Source organism: Camponotus vicinus, unplaced genomic scaffold (genome assembly GCF_025532165.1).
Source record: "Camponotus vicinus isolate PSW18456_S1 unplaced genomic scaffold, iyCamVici1.0 SCAF_13, whole genome shotgun sequence".
Taxonomy (NCBI): Eukaryota; Metazoa; Arthropoda; class Insecta; order Hymenoptera; family Formicidae; genus Camponotus; species Camponotus vicinus.
The window spans coordinates 14,576,373-14,602,602 of NW_028141949.1; the positions used below are offsets into that span (position 1 = coordinate 14,576,373).

The 26,230-nt window shown below is 31.8% G+C and overlaps 1 protein-coding gene across 4 annotated transcripts in view; it reads left to right on the plus strand.

Moving 5' to 3' along the window:
- The window catches only part of LOC145964348 (semaphorin-1A), a 202,272-nt gene that overhangs the window by 139,795 nt on the left and 36,247 nt on the right, over nucleotides 1-26,230 (plus strand). For all 4 annotated transcript variants that reach the window (XM_083086990.1, XM_083086993.1, XM_083086992.1 and 1 more), the window contains one exon: nucleotides 12,854-13,024. In XM_083086990.1, coding sequence (XP_082943116.1) covers nucleotides 12,854-13,024 — 171 coding nt within the window. The remainder of the gene's footprint in view (nucleotides 1-12,853; nucleotides 13,025-26,230) is intronic.

The following is a 26,230-nucleotide window of genomic DNA, read 5'->3' on the forward strand; positions in this document are numbered from 1 at the left end:
CGTCGGATCGTCTTTTGTTATACGTACCCCGTGTATGCGCGAATCCACCCCTGCGTTTTCGCCGATCGGTGTCGTTGTCGGTATCGGGTTGTGCTCGAGATGCGCTTAAAATTTAATTTTGCCAAAGTAGCAGCATCGAATTCTTTAATCGGACTTTGGGGAATTTTCGGAATGTCGGCCTCAATATATGTGAGATCTCCCTTGTTAGGGTCAAATGAAAGCGTGCACGGTGCTGTGTTTATAAACGTACAATGTACTCTCTTGTTAGTTACGACAGAATTTATTGCCGAATTGATTTCCGTTGGAAAATCGTTACCTCGAAATACTCCTATACTCCGGAATGCAAAAGAATAATACAGCACAAAATGTGAAAATATAATACATAATTAATGATTTTATTAATAAAGGTGCACAAGTTTTTTTAAACCGTCTTTAATATTATATTTATATTTTGCACTTTTTTGAAATGATATTTTGTACAGCTCTCTATAATTTCATTTCGCAATTTTAGCAGTTCAGAGATAAAAGGATGAGCGTGTAATAATTTTGTGAAGTAATTTTTTATTTATATAATAGTATTTTGAGAAAATATATATATATCTTGTAATTACATCTCTAAATTTGTAACTCGATGTGCAATTATTCTTGACGTCTCACGGTCGATGACTGCAACCGAAACGCAAATAACTTTTACATTAAATAAAGTGATCAATACAAAAAGAAGATTAAACCGTTATAAACTGGAAGTATATGCAAAATTCTTGATTATTTGTATTGATTGTTTAAGTAAATTAGAAAATTATAGCATCGTATTTTATGTTTGAAACTTGGCAATGCATATCGATACATAGGTTGAATTCTTTATCCAAATTAAAATCAATTTTCTTGAAAATAAAAAACGCCTTGAAAAGACTTATTTTATATTTTTATTTTATATTTTTATTTTATTTATTTCGTGCATAGTTATTACACTTGCTCATTTATTTTACGTGCGTTTGCCATTCCTTCCGAAAATTAAATATACATAAATGCTGCCTCGCTAAAATTTAGAGAATTTATTATTTCATTTTATTTAATAATATTTATTTAATAATTATTTAATTTTATTTTACATTGCATATTGGAAAACCACGTTTTTGTAAGATAAAACAAACAAATATATAGTAGTCCATTTTCTCCATAATATAAGCGAGAAAAGTTTTACTTTCGCGGTGAAAATCAACGTCCGTGTACAAATATTACCCAATGACGCGCAAATACACACGCCCTTTGTTCTCTGAAGCACAGATACGACACAAAGCTCGTTTTAAAAGTGTGTATTTGAGGGACTTTTCCCCGTCGCCCGTTAACTCTATTGTGATTGCGAGCACTGTAAAGAGGCACCTGCCTTTTCCTGGCTACGTAGGAAATAATGGCCAGTAAAGGCGCCACTATGTCTACCGTTAAGGAAAAGCCGCGGATGGGGGGATAATACGCGCATGCACCTTTTTCAAGTTGGGACGACAAGAGGCCGCGATATATCTCTCACGCCGGAAAACGTCTGGAAAAAGAATTCCTACGAGTTCGCGCCAATATTATCTGAAAATATAGTCGATCGCACATCTTCGAATTTTGTCCCCTAGCTAATTTTCTTTCTTCGCTGGCCATTAACGCGGGGAAATAAATGGACTGGTTTCATTGTCTCTTTCTTATCATACAATTATAGGAAATTAATGATCGAGAAGTTGATAAAGAATGATATAAATCTAGGATATAAACATATTAGAGATGTAGATTAAATAACAATTAATATAAATTGAAGATATTTTATTTCTTATTAATAATAAAGTAAAGTATTATATGTGTTCATAATTTTTAATTTAATCTACATCTGCAACATGTCTGTACTCTAGATATCATTCTCCATAAAAGTTACATAAAATTGAAATTGAAAGATGTGTAATGTATTTTTATGATAAAGTATCATCCTCCTAGGGGAGGTCCATTTTGTAATTTCAAATTCGACCTTTGGAATGTGGAGCTTGAAAATCAGCGTCGACGATAAAGAGAAAACACGCTATACATAATCGGGCGAGAGCTCTCGAGGCACTCGTTTCCGAGATACTGAAATTTCGAAAGATCCATCAGGCAGAAGAGTACTCCCTTTATGATCGCACATTGTGCAGCGTCGCACAAGACGACACCTGCACCATTCATAAAGGCCGGATTACTCGGCTATGCACACGTCGTAAGAGTATTAACTTCGCTCTGCCCGCTTATATACAATACGACGACGTACCAGGTGTTTTAGAACCATGGGATATCTTTTTAATTGGCTCTCCTCGGGGGAGGAGACTTAATAGAAAGATAATTATTTCTTTAGCTGAAATATTATTTTTTATAACTTCTTTTTCAATTTTTAACATTTTAATAAAATAATTAAATATTGAATTAAAATTCCGTTAATATAAACTTTTCGCAGTCATTTTGAGATCGATTGAAAAATGCTGAGAAATTTTGACATTTCATCTATTCTCCTGAAATTTGCCTTATTGTCAATGTTGTTAATTATTCAAAAACACAGCGATATTTCAGTTGCAAAAGAAATCTCATGTTCGGTGATTTTAAGACATCCTGTACCTTCCTGTACCTTCCTGTACCTCGAGGATTAAGAGACACGCTGTTGCTAGTCGATGCGTTTGGCTGTGTATTAGTTAGTAAGTCAGTCAGTCAGTCAGTCAGTGCGAACAGCCACGCTCATTTTCCGCATGAGTATGTCGGAATTGTACGCACTTGTATAGGTGCAAACGCGTTCGTTAGGGAGACAGGAAGCTAGCGTAGGAGCGCACCCTCTCGCGCAAAACCCTCTCTCTCAAACATCGACTCGTGGTGCATCGCAACGCAATGCGAAATAACGAGTCTCGAGTGCCGCACTTCAATCCCCCTGCGAAATGGGAACGACTTAAAACACACCTGCAACACCTTTTCGCACCTATTTCGTTTATGCTTGCGAGCTTTGAGTTGTCGCGATTTTCCTTTTTCTGCTTGAACTCTCATCGAAACGCAGAAGTTGCACGTATCAATCACATTCGATCCGACATGTGCTCTCGTTATTCCTACTCCAGTTTTCAAATTTTTTTTATATTTTTCGTTTCAAATTCACATAACTGTTATGTATTTTAACTTTTCTACAGATTTTTTTAACAAGCAAATAAAATTTCGGGGAAAATTTTGTAAATTTTATTGCAGTTGTTTAGGCCATTTTGGAGTAAAATGTAGAGGAAAAGGAGAAACGTGCGTCCTACATATTTTAATTTTGCTAAAAAAAAAAAGATAAAAAAGATGGCTATGCAAATTGCGAGTTGTATAAATGTTATAGGAAACTCTCTATTATTTACTAGAAAATGTGAATGGTTTTAAAAGCGTCACTTTAAGAGTGTTTTTAACTATAAATATTCCACAGCATACCTCCCACATAAATTAACATCACATACAGGACGCATGCACTTGCCTTTTTTCCCTCTTTTTCCTTTTTTTAAAAGTATGAGCACGGACTCTGATTCTGTACCTTCCTGCAAGCTCTTAAGAAACTTATGAAGGAAATGTCTTTTAGTTAGTTTTGCCACGGAGTTTGGCAATTAGAGGAACGTTCTCGTGTACACACAGGTGTGGTACATTAAAGAGATTAATCTTTTGTTAAAAAAACGAAAGAGCTACCTAAGCTACCAATTTAATAACATTAAGAAAGTAATGTGTATATAAACAAGTCTTGCAAAATTTTGCGCTCGTTATTTTCAGAACAAAATTAGAGATTTGAAAATATCAAAATAAAATATTCAGCACCATACGTATTAATTTAAAAAATTACAAATTAAGACAAATATTAAAGAAAAACATAATCATTATTATTTAAAAAAATATTAAAAACATATAATTAAAATTTAATATTTATTTTCTTGTGTAATATATGTTTCTCATAGAAAAGAAAATAATCATTTTTCCAACTTATTGGTAAAAACATCGGCGTATATTTTTTTGCGAAAATAATAGCCAGTCCAATTATGAATTTTTAGAAGAAAAACGATCCTTCTTTCTCATTTGCACGGAAAATTTAATGCAGTTTTACTTCGCGTAGCAGGCACGAATTCGATTCCTTTCGCGAAATTGAAAAATTGGTCTGTTTTATCGGCCACTGGCGTGTAGATTAAATTAGAAAAAGAGAGTATCCTTCTTTTCGTCCGTGGATCGTATCTACGTTCTATTGTTCGCCCGCGCACCCAATTGCATATGTGCATATTCCGGCTCATGCTGTTTCTACCATATACGGTTTAGCGTATCATGCTGTACCACACACCATGCTCCTTTGTTCGATATATATTCATACGTAGTACCAGAATTCGGTAAAAGCACAGCAGACACGGAGTATTTTGAAAATCTTAAACCAAATATGGAATAACGCTGCGCTAAATAGGGAGAAAGATTAGACTCCGATATCGTTATTTCAAGTATTTATATTCATATATTATTCTAATATTTATTATATAATAAAATTTAAATTACACGTTCACGGATTTCACGCCATTTAAAGTTTGATTATAATATTAGTTCGCGATCTCGTGAATTTTACTCTTAATTTGTCAAATTAATATTTTAGTTATTAAATAAATAAGATTAAATGACTCTTATTGATCCTACACATGAAACATATGATTTTATTATGTAATATACATCGAGATTATTATAATATAAACATTATTATAATAGAGAAAGTAAGGAAAATCTTTCTTTGCAATATTCTTCATCACGTGTTCCATGTGTCATTTAAATATCATGCAGTCTTTTTGTAGTTTCTCTCCGCGTATTTGTATTAATTAGTATTAAAACATTTCATTCACAGTAGCGCACACGAGTATGCGACACTTGCATTACGTTGCAGCTATAAATATTGTTAGTGTTACAGTTATTACGTTATATAATATAATCCTTGTATTCCGCAGCTATTATTATTTATAATACATACAGGAACTATCGCGGTGGAACGTGGTTATATATGTTGCTGTTTATTAATGCTTTAGGAGTAAATAAAGGGTCAAGAATCATTTATAATTACTAAAGCGCAGAATAATATAATCTGCGCTTCATTAATATCAAAGCTCTTTACTCAAGTTGCAGCACATAAATGTTCTATAGTACAATATTGTTTGATGCGACACATAAATGATATGCACGTGTGCAAGCATAGCGTATTTCTAATACAATAGCCATACACACGTCGTGTTTCCGTTTTCAAGTTCGATTATACCATTATTATAGTGCAGTCATGTCCGAAAGTTATTAATGTAAGTTTCAAAATAATTTATAATCCGTATATCTATGGATATATGAGTTTCTTAAATTATATATTTCCATTTAGATTACTTATGCATTAATTTGAGATCACGGTTGATATTACGAAAATTAGAATTGCATAAATGTAATCGCGAGGATTTTCAGAATAAAATGATAGAAACTCCGCAAAAAGATCGGAGTAAATTATGCGTACGTACCTTTAATACAAGCTGTTGGCGTTTTTACATAGAATGTAACAGAGCTCGTCCCATTTTTACTACAAAGCTGTGTAAAGCCCTGTTATTCTGTTTTATTTGCATAAAATTTAAATTATATTTTTATAATAAACTATATGTATAGCATCTCTTGTGCTTCGCTTTGCATTGCATTGTTGTACCAAACTCTCCTACGCGTCTACGATTGAAGTAAACTTTGCGTCACATTGTTGCATTTTTCTTTCTCTCATTACATTAATTATTACAGGAATTTTTATTCTTTATATTTGATGAAAATTGAGTATTTTTTCAGCAAGATAAAATGAAGTAAATTTTTTTCCCTCTCTCGTCGGTACATTTACAACTAAATTAAACAGATCTCGCTAGGTAGTTTTTCCTTTCTTTTTCTTTCTCTCTTCCAAATGTGATTTTTAATGTGTTTGACTATTTTATATGCAGAATTAATAGTAAGAAAAAGTTTAACGTTAAAATTAGAAAATGGAAGCAAGCCAGATATAGTTGAAGCAATTACGGATTAAAAAATTAACAAAAAAATTGAATTTTATGTGAAAATTTACGAGAACATTCTCTCTCGTAATATTTTAAAGAAATTGGAAAAAAAGGAGATACAACTAGAGTTCTCAAGTTCAAACATTTTGTATCATTATTTTCGTGTATCTAAGTTTACTTCTTTGACCTTACGTTAAAATTAGGAAAGTTTAATCGAAATTACATAGAACTTGTCAAACGTGGGAAAAACTTTTGCGACAGGACGCGTGATGACCATAACAAATTTAGCCGATGGACCAAAGGTGTCACTCGCCAACTGGCGTCTTCCATCAGTCTAGAATATTGAAAAAACTGAATTGTTTTTCGGTTCTCGTTGAAAAGAAAATCAATTTTCAAGAAACACCGCATCCTCGTCACATGAATTAGGGCATGTACGACACTACACGTAAGATAAATTGATTTATTATATCAAGAGTATATCGTAAAAGAGGAGTAATTCAACATTTTTCTCAGCAAAAGATGTAGTAAAGATACAGTAATAAAAATAAATAAATTGGCTTCTTTTCATTTGCAATAAGTTTCTTTGAGTATATGATATAGATATGTAAAGGGGTCTCTGAAGAATTTTATAAAATATATTTTTACATGTTTATAAAATAGTGTAGATCATAAATTATAATTATAATAAATTATATATCATTATAATTAAATAATGCAGATTATAGATTGAAATGTTTCAAATTAGCTGACATTTAAAATTTACCTTGACACAATCATACATTAGAACTTAAAATAATAAATGTGTGCGTCATCGCAGAAATAAGAGCACAATGCAATACTTTTGCACGTAATGTAAGTATTTTGAAGGGACGGCGTATGAGAGTAAGAAAAGGCCAGGTGTTTCGTTTTCCACCACGTTATTAGATTAAATACTAACTCGTGCAATATATACTCGCTACTGTACACCAAATGACGACCGCTCGCCGGTTAATCTGCGGGTTAAAGCAAAACCGTCTCCGCCGCCGGCGCAGGAAAATTGAAAAGAGAGACGGCTGACACAGCTCGGCATTCCGGTCGCGAAATTACACTTGTCTGACTTCATTCCAAACACAATAGCCACGGAGACAATAATGGCATGCGAGCTGATGGGCAATGTTTAAAAATCCGTTATTGAAATAGCCATTTGCGCATGACAACCGTCAAGATTTAATGTACCGGAGATTGAATTACAAATAGGTTTAATATCGGGGTAGAAGGGCTACGCAGTTTTGTGCATGTTACGGTATTCCTCAATTTAACTTTTCAGCGAAGATATGTCATTTGCGGCATATTAGCATTATGAAAAAAAAAAGGAATCATTAATTGACCGCTCGTTGTCATTATCTCGAAAAATTCTCGTTTATATGCATATTTATAAACGCATATAACAAGGGCGATATTATAGAGGAAATTATACAGATTTCTATCTATCTGAAATTTGTGAAATTTGTGCTATATTTGTGGTGTATAATGACGGTTAGTAGAGTTGTAAATAAAGGGCAATATGACGGAAAATGTGGCAAGAGCGATGGTCAGTGCTGAGGACTCGCAAATATTAGCGGTGTCTATAAATTCCGAACTTGTAATATAATTCAAAGGATATATATATATATATATATATATATATATATATATATAAGTTACTCCGATATGCGATGCCTGAAATGATGTATTATTGGGCGTATCACGTGCTCTATAATTTATCGTCCATTTCTTGTTATTCGGCGCGTTTGCGAAACACAATATCTGCATTCGAATCGTAATACGTAGTATTAAATCGATCGAGAAAATGATCGGTGAATATATAATTGGGAATATGACCGTGGTATTTGTTGATGATGATGGAATGGTCTTATTCAAGTTGGGAGGGCGATATCCAACTCGCGTTGGCGCCTCGCGAAAAACTTTTCTCACGAAGAATGCCTGCGCGACTAATACCTATAGCTGGATTTATTCACAGCTTTGGCCACGTAAAACGGTGGGAAATACGTACATCCTACTTACTACGATAGTACAAATGTTTTCACGGTACCTAGCCACGGTTCCTTGGCTCACAATACACTTCGGAATCCCCCTTTATCTCGTTTCTTGTTATTTCGGCTAAAGAGGATATTTAAGTTACTTCGTTAAAAACTTTGGAATTACCTGACTGCCAATGTTTTCTGCGCAATATATAGGAAATGTTACTACCGAGATACTTGAATAAACTTGAGAGTTTTATTACATCGAAGTGTAGGGAAATGTGCAAAGTGAACATTCATATCGGCGTAAAAATAAATTTTGTTATAAATGAAAAATTACATTCAACAAGTGATTCTTGCTTAATACAATGCATTTACATATGTATATCTTTAGCGTTATGAAGATATAGTTCATTAATATGAAATTTGCCTTTCTTTTCGAGTAATTTAAATATCAGAGTGTTGAAGATTAAATAAAAGATTGTTAAATTTGAATCCAAAAGAAAACCTAATTTCTATAATGCAAAAAAATTTCAATAAATAACTCGAAGAATAAATGCATTTGTCATTTTTTTAATAATAACAGATATATTTTTCGAGTGATTTAAATATCAGAGTTGAAGAATAAATAAAAGATTGTTAAATTTGAATCCAAAAGAAAACTTAATTTCTATAATACAAAAAAATTTCAATAAATAACTCGAAGAATAAATGCATTTGTCATTTTTTAAATAATAACAGATATATAGCCAAGTTTTGCAACATAATAATTTTTTAAGAAAACATTTCTATTGAGATCTTTAATTTTAAATTGAATTAAATTCTATGCTAATATATTTTGTTTCGACTTTTGAAATAATTTTTAACAGAATGCTTTTCACACACATTTTCCTTTCTTACATTGTTTTAAGATATATCTCAATCTATAATAATAAATAAATAATGAATAAAATAAATTGAACAAAATTGATTTTTCTTGTAAGAAGCAGAAGACTAGCGTCTCCAAATAATATACATGACTGATATCTTAATTCATCGGAGACTCGTCCGATATCAGCTCACGCGTTTTAATTAAAACTTTCCGGCTTGAAAAGAAACTTTGATCGATCGCAAAAAGCGGATTACTTAATTCTGTAGAAAAACGAATATAAAGGAGAGACTCGTTCGTCCTGTCGGACGAATCTCTCCTTCCGTTTACTCCTGGATAAGCACGCTTGCCTGTTAACTATGCTTCCTTTTCCCGTGTCTCTTCCCGTTGTCCAACGTTCCGAAAGTTACGCTGACAGGATCCAGCCGGAATATTCGAATCAGTCCGCGAACAAAGGGGATGAAAAATTGCCACGAGAAGTTCTCGGTGGCGCCGCATTATGCCATGCCATGCTACGATGTCCCGAAGTCGAATTTATCCGCGGGTTAAAACGTAAAATCGGCCACCGCCGCAGGCTCGAAACTGGCGAAATCGTATTACTCGATGAATATGCAGTGCGATTTTGCGGTCGAAAGTTTTCAGCCGGGTTGTAACTCGCCGTGCTGTTTCTGCTTCCGTTCGGTGCCGGTCCTAAAACGGGGCGGTCGGGATTCTCGCGTAGAGACGTATTCTAATTAGAACAAAAAGCGGAATATATCACGCGACTGTTCCTAAATCACATCCGTACCCGAAATCCCGTTCGGTTCCTTAATTGGTTCCTTTGCCATCTCCCTGCCGGGCAAGAAATCATTTAGGATCCCGAAATTAATTAAGAATCACGTAGCGAGCGACGATTAACTTATATTAATTGTACGACCGAACTCGCGTGGATTAGTCAGCTCTTTACGAAAAGAACGCCAGCGGCACTCGATTCATCTTTTGATTCGAGAGGGCGAGATCAAGCTAACGGAAGGATCTTCGATATTCGTAACGAAAGCACTCTCGTTACTTATACAAGGTATACGATAACGTTTACAAACACGTTACAACATTTTCAGTCAACGAGATGTTCTCATCGTTTAATCAATATTCTAATCAATGTTGATAAAATTAAATGTAATTTTATTTTAATATAAATAAAAGAGTAACTTCTTTTATTATAAATTTGTCTTAAAGCATAAAATAAAAAGTATACTCTACAATTTATTCGAATAATTCTTCATTATAAAATAATTATATTTTTTCTTTCGAACTCTATTTGCATCTATGATATCAATACTATATAAATAAACATCAAAAATAATACATAAAAATATACAGTAGTGATATCTGTATATTTTTCTTTTGCTTGTTGTATTTATTTTTAATAGCATTTTTTAATAACTTTTTATTTGTATAGATAAATGTGTTTTGACGTTTGGTCTATGCAAAAATTCTAACAACACTATCTAACGTATTTGCTTCGATAAACAAAAGCAAAATTATTTATGCTCCATTTTATTCATACGATCTGTTATTTTTAGAAATTTAATTGGCTAAGCGGAATTAGATTTTAGGATTTGATGCATTCGGATAACGACACGTTCGAAGATAATTTGCCTCTCCGGGACATAATTCGATTTCTCTATCGTGCTAAATGTACCCTCGTTATCCAATTTCCCGATCGAGCTATCGCTTCGAATTACTATCTAATTCGTAACTAATAAAATAATCGTCATTCGCCAGTAAAAAGAAGTTGATTCCAAATTTTTAAATATTCAAAAAATTAGGATACATTTCCAATGTTTTCCGAACGCTATTTATCAAATTATTTATACCTTTTTGATATTATTCTCTTATATATGTTTAAAAAATATATATTAGGGCCATTGATAAACTTGCCAATCGTAGTAAGAGAGAAAATCCAGCGAGGAGTTGAGGTTGTTAGGAAAACGCATCAATGACAGAAAGTTTTTTATTGCGAATGTGCAGCTTACCACGGCCGTTTTATCGAGGCATAACCGAAATTATTGAGAAAACTGGAATTTTCCGGTCGACCATGAGATGTCTTAAAGATATAACACACTACCAAGGTAGAAGCTGAATAGCTTGTTCAAGGATTTCTGCCTGGCAGTATGCAGCTGCAGCTCCTGTCGTAACCTACCTACCTATCTACCTTCTCTGCCATCTTCTTTCCTTGTTGTTTCGTTCAGTCTATGTCTCTCAGCGCTGCCTCGAGGCTATGAGATGGTCGGTTTAAATAAGGGGACTGAGAACACCGAGTCACGGCAAGCAACATTTAGTTTTTTTTTTATATAACCAAGTGGATAATAATGTCTTATAATTAGAATCGTGGCGGCTGTTTTTTCGCGACTTTTTGAAAAATTTCAATGCCCTATTTTCACTCGAACAGGAGGGGAGGGAAGGAAGCGGGCAATCATTCTCCTCTTCCTCTGATTAATTTGCGAACTTTCGCACGATTTGTCGCGTGTCAGTACATTGCGCTCATTTATTTTTATTGTGCACTAGAATATAAAGCGCACATTTAGTTTTTTCTGCTAATAATTCTCCTCTTTCCTAATAATATAATTCATAGTAATATAATAATATAATCCGAGAAAAAAATATATAATTGTATATATCAATATATATAATTATATAGGACGTCTTATTTTCATCGATCACCCTTAAAATTTTTTGTTTCTAATTTTAGAAGGAAATATTTTGGATAAAAGTTGCAAAATTTCAAGGGAGACATAAAATGGATCGAATGAAATTTTCCTAGATAAAGACATTTCGCGGATTTAAAAGATAATTTAATTTTTTTTAATGGAATTATCCTAATTGCTTTATATAAATAGATTCTTCATAATATCCTGCATAAAAATAAAATAGCCAACAATTGAACGGTTTACGAGATATTTTTATATTTTGCAACCTTTTTTACCAGTCAATAATACAGTTGTTTCCTGTTATCTTTTTCTGGAGACGTTAGATTAAAATTTCATTTGTCACCCATTTGTATCGCATCCAATTATAAATCTCAAAAAATTCAATTAACCCAAGTGTTCTTGATCCTTTTTTAAATGATCTTACTTTGTATAAAAATTGTAGCAAAGCGTTTCGGAGATTTATTTGCTACATCTTCTTGTTTAAAGACAGAAGAAAGTATATATAAAACGAGAGAATATGACTTTGATGCGTATAATAAATAAAGCGAACTGAACGATGTAGATCGAAGTTGAGAAATGGAAGTCCTCTTGTTAGAGGAGCGAATCATTATTCATTGATGCGTCTCAATCTAAAGAATAATAATACAATATATTACTCTCTCTCTCACAGTTTGGGCGATAATAATGCGCGCATCAGAGTGAAAAGAAATAAAAAGATCCATTACATTGTCATTATTATCACGAGTGCGTCGTCATCGGATTAAAATTCAACCACTCGCGCGGTCGGTATTCATTTATTCTCATTTCACCGAGATCGCGACAATTCAACAAGATTTAACGTCGCGTTATATTTAATTCTATCGCGTGCAGCTTACGCGATATAAATTATCCCTTAAAGTCGACTTTAACGTTAAACTTTCGGCTTTACATTTTTCGCACAGATCCGGCTCTAAATCTGCCGAACGAAGCGGTAACTCGTAAAATTAATGCGATTTCGCGGGAATTATTAAATCGAGACCAGACCCTTTTTCGCGCCAAAGCGCCGGAGAACAACAGCACTTCGGATCGATTCGATGCCCTCTCCCTTATTGAAAGCAACGGGGATTAAGGGCCGTTTAAATCGCCACGATTTTCATATAAGAGTATTAATCTCCGGTTGACCTCTAATCGGATTTTGCTTTACAAATTCGCGATGTACGTGAACGCGAAGTCGACCGAGATCCAAGTGTGATGGTAATGTTTGCTCGATCTTGCCTGTTTCAGAGATTGCAGTGGTCCAGCACCGATGCGCACCAGCAGCTTTGCAACTTGAAGGGCCGCAGCCCCGACGAGTGCCAGAACTACGTGAGGGTATTCGGCAGACAGGGCCCCGATCACTTTCTCGTTTGCGGCACGAACGCCTACAAGCCGCTCTGCAGACAGTTCACGATCAAGGTAAGCCGTTAAGCCCCTAAGCACACGGGGTGTCCGTTAATTTCGCGCCTACACTTTGAAAGGTAAATCTAGGGCATAAAGCAGGAAGCAGGGAAACAGCGCATATTATATTTATATTCGTTACACTACAGTAGTACTTTTTTTTGGCTCAGATTTTGTGGTAGCCATTGAAAATTGCGCAAGCTTAAAACAGAAACGAAAAAAAGGTCACTAATTTTCCAGCTTTTGCAAATTTCGCTTTGCTAGAAAATAATGTTTTGCATAAAAAAATTTGTTTTATATAATTAATTTACATATTCTTTCTCCAGTTGTACTGATAAAGATAAAGTTGATAAGAGATGGCCAAATATTTTAATATTTTATATAATTTCTCTCTTATATTAATATGTGAGTGTAACTTTTTATAGATAAATTTGCATGTGGGAATAAAATGGTCAGATTTAAACTCTTTGTACTTTTTATCCGCAAGCTTGTATAAAATTTGACAGTTTACATTTATAGATAACATTGATACTCCGCCAAAAATTGAAGATTAAATAATATCAAGCAAAAAAAATATTACAAAATTAATAAATATATACATTAATACATTTATAAAAAGATTCATATTTATATTTGAGATAATTCTGAAGACTTTTTTTAAGTTAAAAATAAATGCATTAATATATATATAATTATAACAAATGGAACATTAAAATTATTCAAACTTCCTCAGTTATCTTTTCATGAATTGATATTTGAAGTTACGCTTACATATTGGAAAATATTCTCTCTGCATATTATATACGAGTATATATTTGTACAATAATTTTTATTAAATGTATGTGGGCTTTATTTTTCATAAAATTAAAAAAATGCTTAAGTGTCCACAGATATTTGCCCATCAAATATTCGCTTCATTAGCGGTAAAATATTTTCTTCCATTCGTTATAAGTACAAAAAGAGATCGAGTGTGAATAAAAGAAATCGGATGTTGATGTAAAAAAGATCTGATATTTCACACTCTTGTAGATTTACCGTTTGAAATATTGACAATCCAATTAAAAATCCCTTATATTTTCGATACTTTTCAACCTGTCAGTGCATCGCGTATCGGTAAAAAAAGGAAGGAAATTCGCAGAGCGTGTAACATATCGTATATAAAATCAAGCGGTTGGTTAGCGCGTGAAAGAAACGGATGCGATTGACTTTCGACAGACAATTTTCTCTCCGAGGGATTCGAAAATATACCGGAACTTAATCGTGCAATTGGTAAACCACATTTAACCCTTCGTGTTTGTGCAATATGTACGAGAATGAGATGCCGCGGGGTTACCGCAATGGCATCGTTATATCCGTAACGGTATTGCTAACATTTCCTGAAAGTTTCATGCAATTCCGGCGCACGGCTTTCAAATTATATAACGCTTTCATCGTGCATACGTGTCGGGCCCAAACCTTTATATCGAGTTACAAAACATCGTAAAGTGGTTGTAACTAATGATTGTGTTTCATGAAATACTTCATTTCACAATCACGGTTAAACTCGATAGGCACATTGTGAGATGTGCGATTAAGCAGTAATCTACAATATTAATCTTTGTGGTTTCTAAGAGATTGTAGCGTGTGCGGAGAATGTAAAAAGGTATTTTAAACATTAGCGATTGTGTTAATTTCAAAAGCGCATTTTTCCGTTTTCATTCAGTTTAGCATAAAGCTATACTGTAATTGAAATATTCTGTGTAAAATGACTTAATGGGAGTTTTGAAGAATTGAAAAATTAATTTAGATTGAATTGAATTTTTCTAAATTTTTAGAAAAAAGGAAAATAAAAATATAATTATACAAAACTACAAATAATAATCTTATAATTATGTATAATGTATATTTTGTGCATATTTTTGCATAAAAGAAATATTCGCATTTTAAAAAGAAAATACACATTTTAAGAGGACGAGAAAAAAATAATAACATGGTTGGGAAATTACTAAAAGGAAAAAGAGGTGCCGTAAAAAGGGAAAATTCGCTACTTTAATAATTTTCTCCCTTGTTCTCAAGTATCTCACAATTATTCGCGCTGGCAGTGATTTATAGTCTTTAAGCTTCTTTTTGTTTCATCTTTATTCCTATTCACGTCGTTGATTCATTAATAATTTGAATTCGCTTTTTACCAAAGTACACAGCTTCTGCGCCAACACCTCTTCTAACAATTTGCAATAATGTTTAAATATGCTAGCCATTTTAAAGCAGAACCTTTTTTTTTTTTTTGCAAAAATATTGTTTCGCAATTTTTTCGCGTGTCCTATCAATGCTAAGATTTTCCTCTTAACTTTTTGCTTTAAAATGTTCTTTTAAATTGCACCATTAAAATTTTAGACTGATTCAACCATTTTTTATCGATTGCATATGCATATAAATAAGTCGCATTACCTGATGTATATCTACTATAGCCAATTAAGATCTGCGATCGGTTTTATTCTTTTATTATCCTCGTATCTATTCAACTTGAGAGAATTTCCGTAGCCGTTAGTAACTGTAGTTAGTTACGTAAACGAGATCGAGAGAAAAGAAAAATTGACAGCGAGTTTTGCATAGACCGGTTCTTCCGGTCGGACGTAAGTAGAGTTCACGGATAGAATAAGTTCTTTATGCGACACTTTGAAGGCGACACCATGCATGTAGAGAGCGTGTACGGCAAGACGTCGCGGCGCCTGGCGTCTTAATAATGGCACGTCGTGGGGAAACGCGTCGTCATGGCGTCCAACGGGTTGGGTGGTGGACACACAGAGGCAAAAGGAAAAAGGGGGAGAGACACGTGATTTATCTGCTCGTATATCTTTTTTCTTCCTTTCTCTCCCTCTTTCTTCCGATCTTAAACAGATGACGGGGTTACTGCTGTCTGTGCAGCAGGTACACGTAGATCCAGTCACTGACAAAAGCAACCGAGATAAGGGCATATTTCTGTATATGGTTGTATTTATCTGCGCTTAAATCACGAATTATGGCACTATAAAGGATAAACGGGAGAGAGAAAGTATTGATGTTATTTTTATTAAAAATTTTAAATTAATAATATATTTAATTATAATTAAAATTATAATTATAATTAATTGAATTATAATTATAATTAAATATATTATTAATTTTAATTATTATTAATAAAAATAATTTTTAATTATAATTTTAAATTATTTTATTATTAATAAATTTTATTTAATTAATTATTTTATTAATAACAATTTTATTACTAATAATTTGTTATTTATATAAAAGAGTGATGAAGAAAATAATTGAGAGAGAGAGAGATCTCAATATGCTGGAATTATATAATTTTCTGGGAAAATTGCAATCCCCTATATCTGCTCTTGATTATTATGATTATCTGGTTCTCAGGTCGAGATAACGAGCGATCTTTGAGAGAGAGAAAGAGAAATAAAATTCAAAATTAAACGTTGAATCTAAAACGCGATTGCGGAAATTTGTAGAATCGGAAACTCGGAGCGATCGTACATGTAATATGAATAGCAGCGACATAGAGTGGTATAAGATCTGAATGTTGTCGAGATCCTTTGGAGTATAATCTTCGGTAGAGCTAAGTTTTCGAGAAGACGTATCGATAGAGTCGTCTTGGATGTAACTGGCGTCGTCTCCTTAGGACATCACGATACCTTATCATTCAGCTTCCGGACCGAGGAGGAATTTATTTACCGTCTTCCGTAATTCCTCTTCGATCCGCGATGGAAAAGCGATGTGGGGAAAACCCTTGCTTCTCACGCGATATCTAATTCCCGCGTCCACGAAAGCCGGCAATTTTACTTTCGTATTATGCGCCATTAAAAACTCATCCGCCGCAACCGCGTGCACGCGGTGGCGAATAAATCATACGCAAAGTAGGTCTGCTTTTCACCGGAAGTTTTCAGTAAACACGCAAGACTTGCGTCACGAGAGAATCTCTGGGAAAAAAAGGAGCCAAATAAAAAGCTCGCCGAAATAAATTTTACCGCAAGTTCGACGATGCAAGATCGCGCTGTTTACTATTGCAACGATCAATACGACGCGGAATAAAAAAAATAGCGCGAGATGGAGGAGGATTTCGCTGATTCTCTGCTGAATTTTTCGTCACTATTGCGCGAATCACTTATGCGAAATGAATACTCTTTTTATTTTATCATTTGTTTAAATTTATCGAAGCAATTAATTCGCATGCAATAGAAATAAATATGTAGTAATGGAATGGAACACAATGCGTTTTCAAAAATTTATAACTACACATTTATAGATTTAAATTGTATATGTAGAAGTGACATCGTACAGATTGAGAAATTAAATTATCGACGCACAGCTCAATGATTTCAAATATTTCGAAATTTTTAAAGTCCTACAAATAGATATTTTTAGGTTCTATTAAAATATATGGCACATTTCGAATGTAATATCATGTGAGCTGCAATTTTAAAAACACTTTTAGAAAAATATTTTGTACTATAGGAAATAACACTGTATATTACAAATTAAGCTGCAAAGTGGAACCTTTAATTAATAGATTAAGTGTCGCATAAAAATCCGACTATAATCAATTCTTTACAGTGTTTTTTTTATTAAAAATTAATCTTTTTATTATAATTATAATCGGTCGCTATAATCAACAATTGACCTAATAACAATGATAAAACAAATAACTTTTTTTTATGCTTAATTTTGCAGTTGAATATTGTGTGATTTATATTTAATTATAGTTAAATGAAATACTTCAGAAATTGTTGAGAAATCATTTTTATAAACGTACATATACATATATGTGCAAAAATGCAATGAAGTTTATGAATCCAGAAAATCATAAAAGATGGAAAAACAACTAATTAATCGCGGTTAGCTTTTTCATTCAGCGAACCAATGAAATTTATTACAAAATAAAAGTTGTAAATAATATGTCGATTGATTGGATTGTGTATATTCCTGATTGTAGAGAACTGTAATTTCGACGTTTAAATATAAACACAAAAAGTAACAAACGAGAGTGGAAACATGTTTTACATGCTTCAGTTGCAGCTGAGATCATGAATTATATTCTTTCTGCGTTATTCGTGTATTTTGCAAATGGCAAAAATTTTTATTGCTTCAAAAAAGGTTTTAAAATAGTAAAAATTTGTAACATGACAGCTTTTCACTAGCAATAATTGTATGTTATAAAAAAAATTTGTTGCCTTAATGACAGATTGACGCGATAAATCTTTCTCTCGTGTGCGCGTGTTATAATATTTTTTTCACTTTAATACAGCAAGCTTGTATCTCTCTGCAATAACATGAATCTTTGATGCAACGAGGCAATTCACACAATTGACGCATTCTGTACGCACGATGGAGAACTCAATTTTTACTTGCTACGATTTCAACGCGAATTCGAACAAAGCTAAAATATCTTTTTGTCATAATCATATAAATTTTCAATGAGAACAATGAGATTATATCATAAACTCGTAACATACATAATGAAAGATGGATCGAAAATTTATTGATTTTGAGTGACTTTTCGTCAACCAATTCAATTTATTTAAATAAATATTTCAAAAAAAATTCAGCATATATACAGATGTCAAAAATGTCTAATCTTTCCTTCTTTCTCAAAAAATTATTCGTAAATGATATGCAATAAAAGTAAAGTGTTTTAATAAAATTTTAACAAATATCATTGAATGAAAATCAAAATAGTTATAATAAATTTAGTATACTCACTTTAGTATAATCAAGATTGTTTGAAATAAAATTTTTAGAATTATTTTATTTTTTATAGTTATATATTTAGCTATTTTTTTGAAAAATATAATGAATTGATTACATAGAACGTATATGAAACGAGTGCAAATAAAGTTTCACGACCCTCTTTTTTTGCATAATTAATTAACGACTTATTATTTTAATAATAAAATAAAAAAAATATATATATATTATTAAAATAAAATATAAATTATATATTATTAAAATATATAAATTATATATTGTTATAATATTGAAGAAGTCATTTAATTCTTGCAAAACAATTATCATAATTATAATTAACTTTGTTGCTGACAGATATATCTACATAAAAGTAATTTCTGTAGCGCATAACTGCTCAATTTGAACGTCATATGCGAAATTTCTTAAATATCAAAATCCAATTTAAGAATAATCGAACTGATATCCTTCGACGAAATTTTCGGACTAGTGATAAGGTAGTGGGCGGAACGAATCATCGTATTTCCCGCCTAATTCTCACGTTCAGCCACGAAAATTCGCCCCATGACTTTTATTCGAGTCACGCGGTCTGATATGGCTTCCGAATGTAAGAGTCGCCTCTTTTGGTCCATCTTCCTCCCCCAACGAGTCGCTTCCTCCGCCTAGTTTTCGACCCTCACAGACCCTCTCTCTCTTTTCTCATCGCAGAACTCTCTCTTTCGGTACGCCTTTAATACTCTATTCCCAAAGCATCCATTTCCGTGGCAGTCCTTTAGAATTTCTTTCGTTTCCCGCGCTATGTTCTCGCTACCGCTTGTCTTTGTATTCCGCTGGAATTCATTCGTCCCACGCCATCTCAGACGAGACACAGCAATTTAGTCTTCCTTTTTTTTTCCTTATTTTTAAATATACTTTTTTTGCGTCACGTACCGGTCAGATTTCTTTTACCTTCAATACCTCTCAAAATATGTACATGACATGCAGTTTCAAATTTTCCCAATACATGATAACAAATATAATTTCTCTATAATCGCTTGAATAAAAATGAGAGAGAGTGTATATATTATTTTTCATATATAATTATTACATAATTTAATATAAATAAGACACTTTACATAATTTTTCAGTTTTTCAAAGAAAAACATGACGGTTAAAATTTATTGAAACCTTTATAATAATATTTTGCTCTCTTATTCAGAATCAAGCGTTCTAAAAAAATTAAAAGATTCCTGAACGTTGCAGATATATTTTCAGAATTTGCTACTTTTATTATAATCGTCCATAATAATTATAAAATTTAACGACCTTCTTTTTTTTTCTGCAAATTCCATTTCCTTATTTGACTGACCCATTTTCAACTTCCGACTTCCTTCAATGCTCATGTGGGAACAATACTCTGAAATTTAACATGCACTTGCTAAATTATCCGCACGTTGATGCGGCACTTACATCCTACATTTCCTTGCATCGCGCTCCTTTTTCATCTTCTCTCGTATCTCCTCATTTTCCGCGTTCTCCATGGTGTCGTTGGTGCAAGTATGCAGCGATGTATATTCGTGCGAAAAATCGGGCAAGTACTGCACTATCACATGTTATCCCCGTTTCATTCCCGCCGTTGCGCACGTACGCCACGATAAGCTTGCTTCCTAGTCATCAAGAACCGCGACATCGCATGTATTTTTATGACGGCGATGCTCCATGGATAAGCTCAGCTAACGAAAGTGTCCAACGAGATATTTTTCGATACTTGGAAATAAAATCGCCCTTTGAAATTTTATACTGGCTCTTATATGTTGCGAACATTTTATTAGATGCTCATTTTTAGCAGACGTATAATATATCGGGTGCATTCGCGATATAGAATTATTCAAATATTTTATTTAAATTAATTTTGTTAAATCTAATATCTATTATTTTATGAGAAAAATGAAATCTCATAAGTGAGTCTGGATTAAACTTTTCTAATTTCATATCATATTTTAATAATAAAATTTTCAACAATTGTAAAATAAATCTTTTTATTGGCGAAAATTTAATAAAATATTCAAATATAAAAACACTTGTAGGTAAAATTAAGCATCTATTACGAAAGAAAGAGAAAATTGGATTGTTATTCTTAAATTTAATAATTGATTTTAAATGAATATTTTTAACTGAAATTTAATTAAAAACATTAAAATAAAAAATAAATTATTACATATGAACGATTAAAATGTAATAACAAGTGACCCAAAGTGTAACTCAAACAAATGTAATAACGATTAAAATGTAATAACAAGTGACCCAAAGTGTAACTTAAAAATTTTTTAATTCAGAATTAACTTTGGAAATTTATTATAGGAGCTGATTATGATGATTTTTCTGAAATTATTATATGATATAATGTTAATATTATATATTTATATTTTTTATATAAATTCTTATAATGACAATTTTTTTTTAATCAATAAAATCCTGACAAGACACATCACTTTCTAAACAAATCAAACGCAACATGGTAGAAAAGAAGATTGCATGGGTAGATATGAAACAAACAAACATAGTTTATATAGATCTGTCAAAAGTTTGAAATACAGGTGAAAATATACATTGGAAACAAAGTAACTTTTTTGCGAAATGTATTCATGTTGAAAAATCACGTATCCAATTTCACGTCCCACAATTCAAATTTCAACCAACCGCTTTCGAATTTTTTATGTTTTCTGAAGCTTTCGGATTCTCTGTTTTTACAAATAGTGAGTTTTCAAAAAAAACAACACCATTAAGCCTCCATTACACAACTTCTCGCAGATCGAACATGCTTTATATATATATATAAAGCATGTTCGAAACAAAAATAGAAAAATTAATATATATATATATATTAATTTTTCTATTTTTGTATTAAACATTTATTTATATTATATTAGATATTATATAAGATATATATATATATATATATATATATATATATATTATTTATTAATTAGTTATTTAAAATTTTATCTCTTGACGATATTAAACATTCTAATAAACAATTTGAGGAGAAGACTGATTGAAATCAATATGAAAACTGCATTCATTTTGAATTTTCTTTTCATTTTTCTTTCGAAGATTTGTATGTAACTTCGTTCCTTCCGTAAACAGTTTTTAAATTTCCGTAAAATTACACGCAAGTATATGTTATGATTCGAAATCGTGTATAATACAAATATTAACGATACGATAAAATAGACATTATCGATAAATATCATCATGGGATTTTGATGTCCTACAATTTCGATCGGCCATAACAATAAATCTCATCGAATAATCCCATTTGGACTTAATCGTTTTCCATTTTTCTGATTCGAAACTCGATGTTCAAGCATTTCTGTTGAGGAGTTTTAAAACTGTTTCTTATTATGCTCTCTTTTCTTGCCTTATTCAAGAGCCGCAGTGAATTTCAACCAATATACAATTCGATATAATAATTTTTCCAATACAAAAGGCACGCTTAAATCTTAAAAATATTTCGTAGATATACTATCATTTACAGGCAGCATACACAGCGTTATTTTAATTCATTAAAATGTTATATAATTATTATATATAACATTTAAAGAGAAGAATAAAGAATTTTAAATTATAAATATTGTCTAAGTTTTTTTTATATTAAGAATTATTTTCCGAGAAACCGATCTAAATAAAAATATTTTACTAATATTTCTGGATGTTCTCATCTGGAAATATTAATAAAATATTTTTATTTAGATCAGTCGTTACAAGCATATCGAAAATATATATTTTTCTTTCAATATTTATTTAAATGCAAAATAGTGTATTCTAGCAAATTTCTTTACTTCGAATGTGTTAATAAAGTTTTGAACGCAGTCAGGAGCATAATCTATTTAGAATATATAATCAACATGATATATTTAGATTAGAAATTAATACGGCTTATGTAGAATTATATACTCTCTAAAAGTGAATCAGTGTATTATCAGTGAAAAACAGTAAATACTCACTGATTACAAGCAGTTATAAGTACAGCACTGATTACAGTGATAATACACTGATTCACTTTTAGAGAGTAAGTGATAAAAGATTTTAATATAATTGTGACGAACATGATATTTCTTCAGTCATGAACATTGTTTATAAAATATTAGGTTGTATCTCGATCTTTATATATACGTTTTAAATTTTTCCTTTAGTGCGTTTTAAATATAATTTATCATAAATGTAACATCTACATAGAAGGACTTTATTTAATTTAATTTACTTTTCAAATTTAAAAATATTTTAAAATTATTATCTACAATATTATTTTCTATTTTTTCAAATAACTAACGTATAGAATACTAGAATATACACATGGACATTATTTGATAAAATTCTCGTAAATGCAAATAACGCATTCCTATCAATAACGTAATATTTTACGTACATAGTTTGTTGTTCCGTTGATATTAAGTTCAATAACATTTTAAAAATGTTTAAAAATAATAACTAATTTTACAAATATTTTATTATGTTTTCTTATAGATTATTAATATTGAGTTTGTGACATATTTTTCATTGGATTTGTTTTGAAATTAATAAAACTCGAAATAATGTCTCCAACAAATCGTTGAAGATATTTTAAATTGTAATGAAACATTATATAAAGATTCTTCAAATTGACCTTGCTCAATTTGTTAACGTATTTTGCAATTCATTTGCCTTGTCTCTGCGTATTCATAATGTGCTCGCAATAAACTCTCTATGTTTCGCCGTAATCTGTTGACAAAATTATCTGTATACTCTATCGTAGCACAGTCACGTCCTGTAGTTGTTATATCTAGTAGTCGGCTTGTCATATGTCGATTTTGATACGCGATATATGCGTATAGTCTGATCATCCAGACATGTATGTATGTATATTGAGCAAGTAATCGCATCTATGTGTATTAGTACATGGAAAGTGACGATATATCAGCCATAACATTTAATGAACATTTTCAATCTTTCTCAAATAATATAATACTTTTTTATAGATTTATTGGCAAACATATACATTAACATTTGGTGAGAAAACGCTTCATCTCTGGACATAGCATCAACTATTCTGTACATAAGCGAATATAATTGATAGGAGATGGCAAATGACAGGTGATTCAAGCTTCGACCAGTAATCATAAACAGATGTTTGTACATTCGGGGTGTAAACCGCAAATCATCATCCTAATTTTATCAGCCTATACGCTTCGCATTCTCATCGTGGAATATCGCCATTCGTTATATGAACGCGTAATTTATGATGTGTTTAAAATAGTTCTCGCGCTGGTAATGATTTATTCTCTCGCTTTGATTCACTGTTATCGACGATTGAGAATTTCACGTCACCAAAGTCAATAGCACAATTGAAAGATCAAGGATCAAACAAACACTTAATCGCCAAATTGAGAAATAAATATCTCTTAAAATAAGATGCAAGTAATACATTGTATTTCTTATGTATCTTTTCTCTCTATCTCTGCTTATTAAAACGTCCATGATTTTTTCGAGATAGAAGGATAGTCAGGTAGTCATGTTAAAACAATATTTTTACACGGATGTCTCCAAGTTTTACGCTATTGTGTAAGCCAACGTGGCGAATTTTTCGCTTTCATGTTTTATCCGATGCGAAACTTTAACCGCCAGCTATATTCGATAACGATAAATCAACGTTCATTTGTGTAGTCGTTAGAAATATCGATCCCATTATCGTCGCAAGCAGCTTTAGCCGAGCACGTTCTCTTTTTCGTCCCTGGACTATTACCCTTTATCGTGCGACGAGATAATTCAAAGCGACTGCTGTAACTCGCTCCGACGAAGTAATTAGTATAACGAGTAAAAGCCGAGAGTCTGTTGGTTCGTGCGACACGATCCGTGCTCTTTTAATAACTACTAATCCGCTAAAAAGCGAAACGAACGAGGAACAAACGAGTTATCTCGCGTAATCGGGACGAGAACCTGCCGTTGATTTATTCAGTCTTTAATATGGATCCTCAGACTTGCGACACGCAGTGTTCATTCATTCATTCACTAAAAGAATCATTTCGAATGCTTGTAATGATATATTTATTTCAATTGCACTCACATCCTTTCATTTATTCTTGATTGTCTACCAATTACTTTGTCTCGCACGAATATTATGATATTGTTCACAAAGAGACGTATGAAATATACATTAATTGAAACGATAACAAGTCTATTTTATATATGCTGTAATTTTATTAATATTACATTTTTCCCAAAGAGTTATGCATTTATGCAAAAATCAAAGATCGAACTGTGGAATGAAAGAAACAAAATTATTTGTTTTTATATCGAATTAAAGGCACTTGAAACGAATTTCAAACACTTTTTAATGAAATCTTTTATTGCTTATTTAAAAACGATAAAGCATGAAACGTCACTAAAGAAGTAACTTTTCTTTCTAGAAAGTTAATTTTGTATAATGTATGTGTGTCCTTGGTCGATTCGAATTGTCACGTTAGTGCCTCGAGCATCGTGTATCGAATTCATCGCGTTTCGGCGCGAATTGACGTGTCATATTTGTTGATAGTCAGCGAATATAATGAGCCATGTTGAATGGTTTTCTGCGCTACAGTTCGGCGAGTCCAAGCAGCGTGTCCGTGGGAACTTACCATGCTGGAAATTACGGTCGGTTGTGGGTATACGCGAGAATGTGTTTATATAGAGTGTCCCAATCTACTGTGACATGTCTCTTACCCACGGGATCTTTAATCAATTTGAAATCAATGTGTCTTTAATAAAAGCGTCGACAGAATAACATATTAAGCTTTAGATTATAATAAGCGATTAAATATGACGAATTTTTGGGAAATTAAACTCTTTGGAAATACAGAAAAGAGAAAGGCAGTGAAGGTTTATCGTTTTATTAAATTTTAAAATATTGAATAATTTCAAACAATTTGAATATAAATTTAAACACTTGTCAAATGAAAATATTGAAAATTGGAAATTTACAATTTTTTTCAACATTTTTCTTAAGAAGGAATCGTATTTGGTTTTCAAATTGATCCAAGAATCTGTGATCAAAAGAACGTCTGGTATATTTTTTTGCTAGGAGATATTCTCTATGATCTTATATTTTAAAACTTATATTTATACGATCTTATATTTTAAAACTTTAATTGCATCGTATTTTATATATAAGAATCTTTTTTATAAAGATGATAATTATCTGAATTATATATAAAGAACCAGAGATTAAAAAGTTGCACGCAAATTATATCAACAGAATAAGGTAAAATAAAATATATTTCCTCTCGCAAATTTTAGTTTAACTTAAATAAATCCTTGGTAAATTAAAAAAATTATAATATTATAAAATTATATTATATTATTAAATTATTATATATTAATTTAATACGAGAATATAGATTGAATGAGTAATAGTTTTGAAGAAAATGAAAAAAACTAAAGTAAAACATTTTGTTAGAAGAATTTGACTGTCAGAATCTGTAGCTAAAGAACGTGAATTATTTACGAATAATTTTTAAT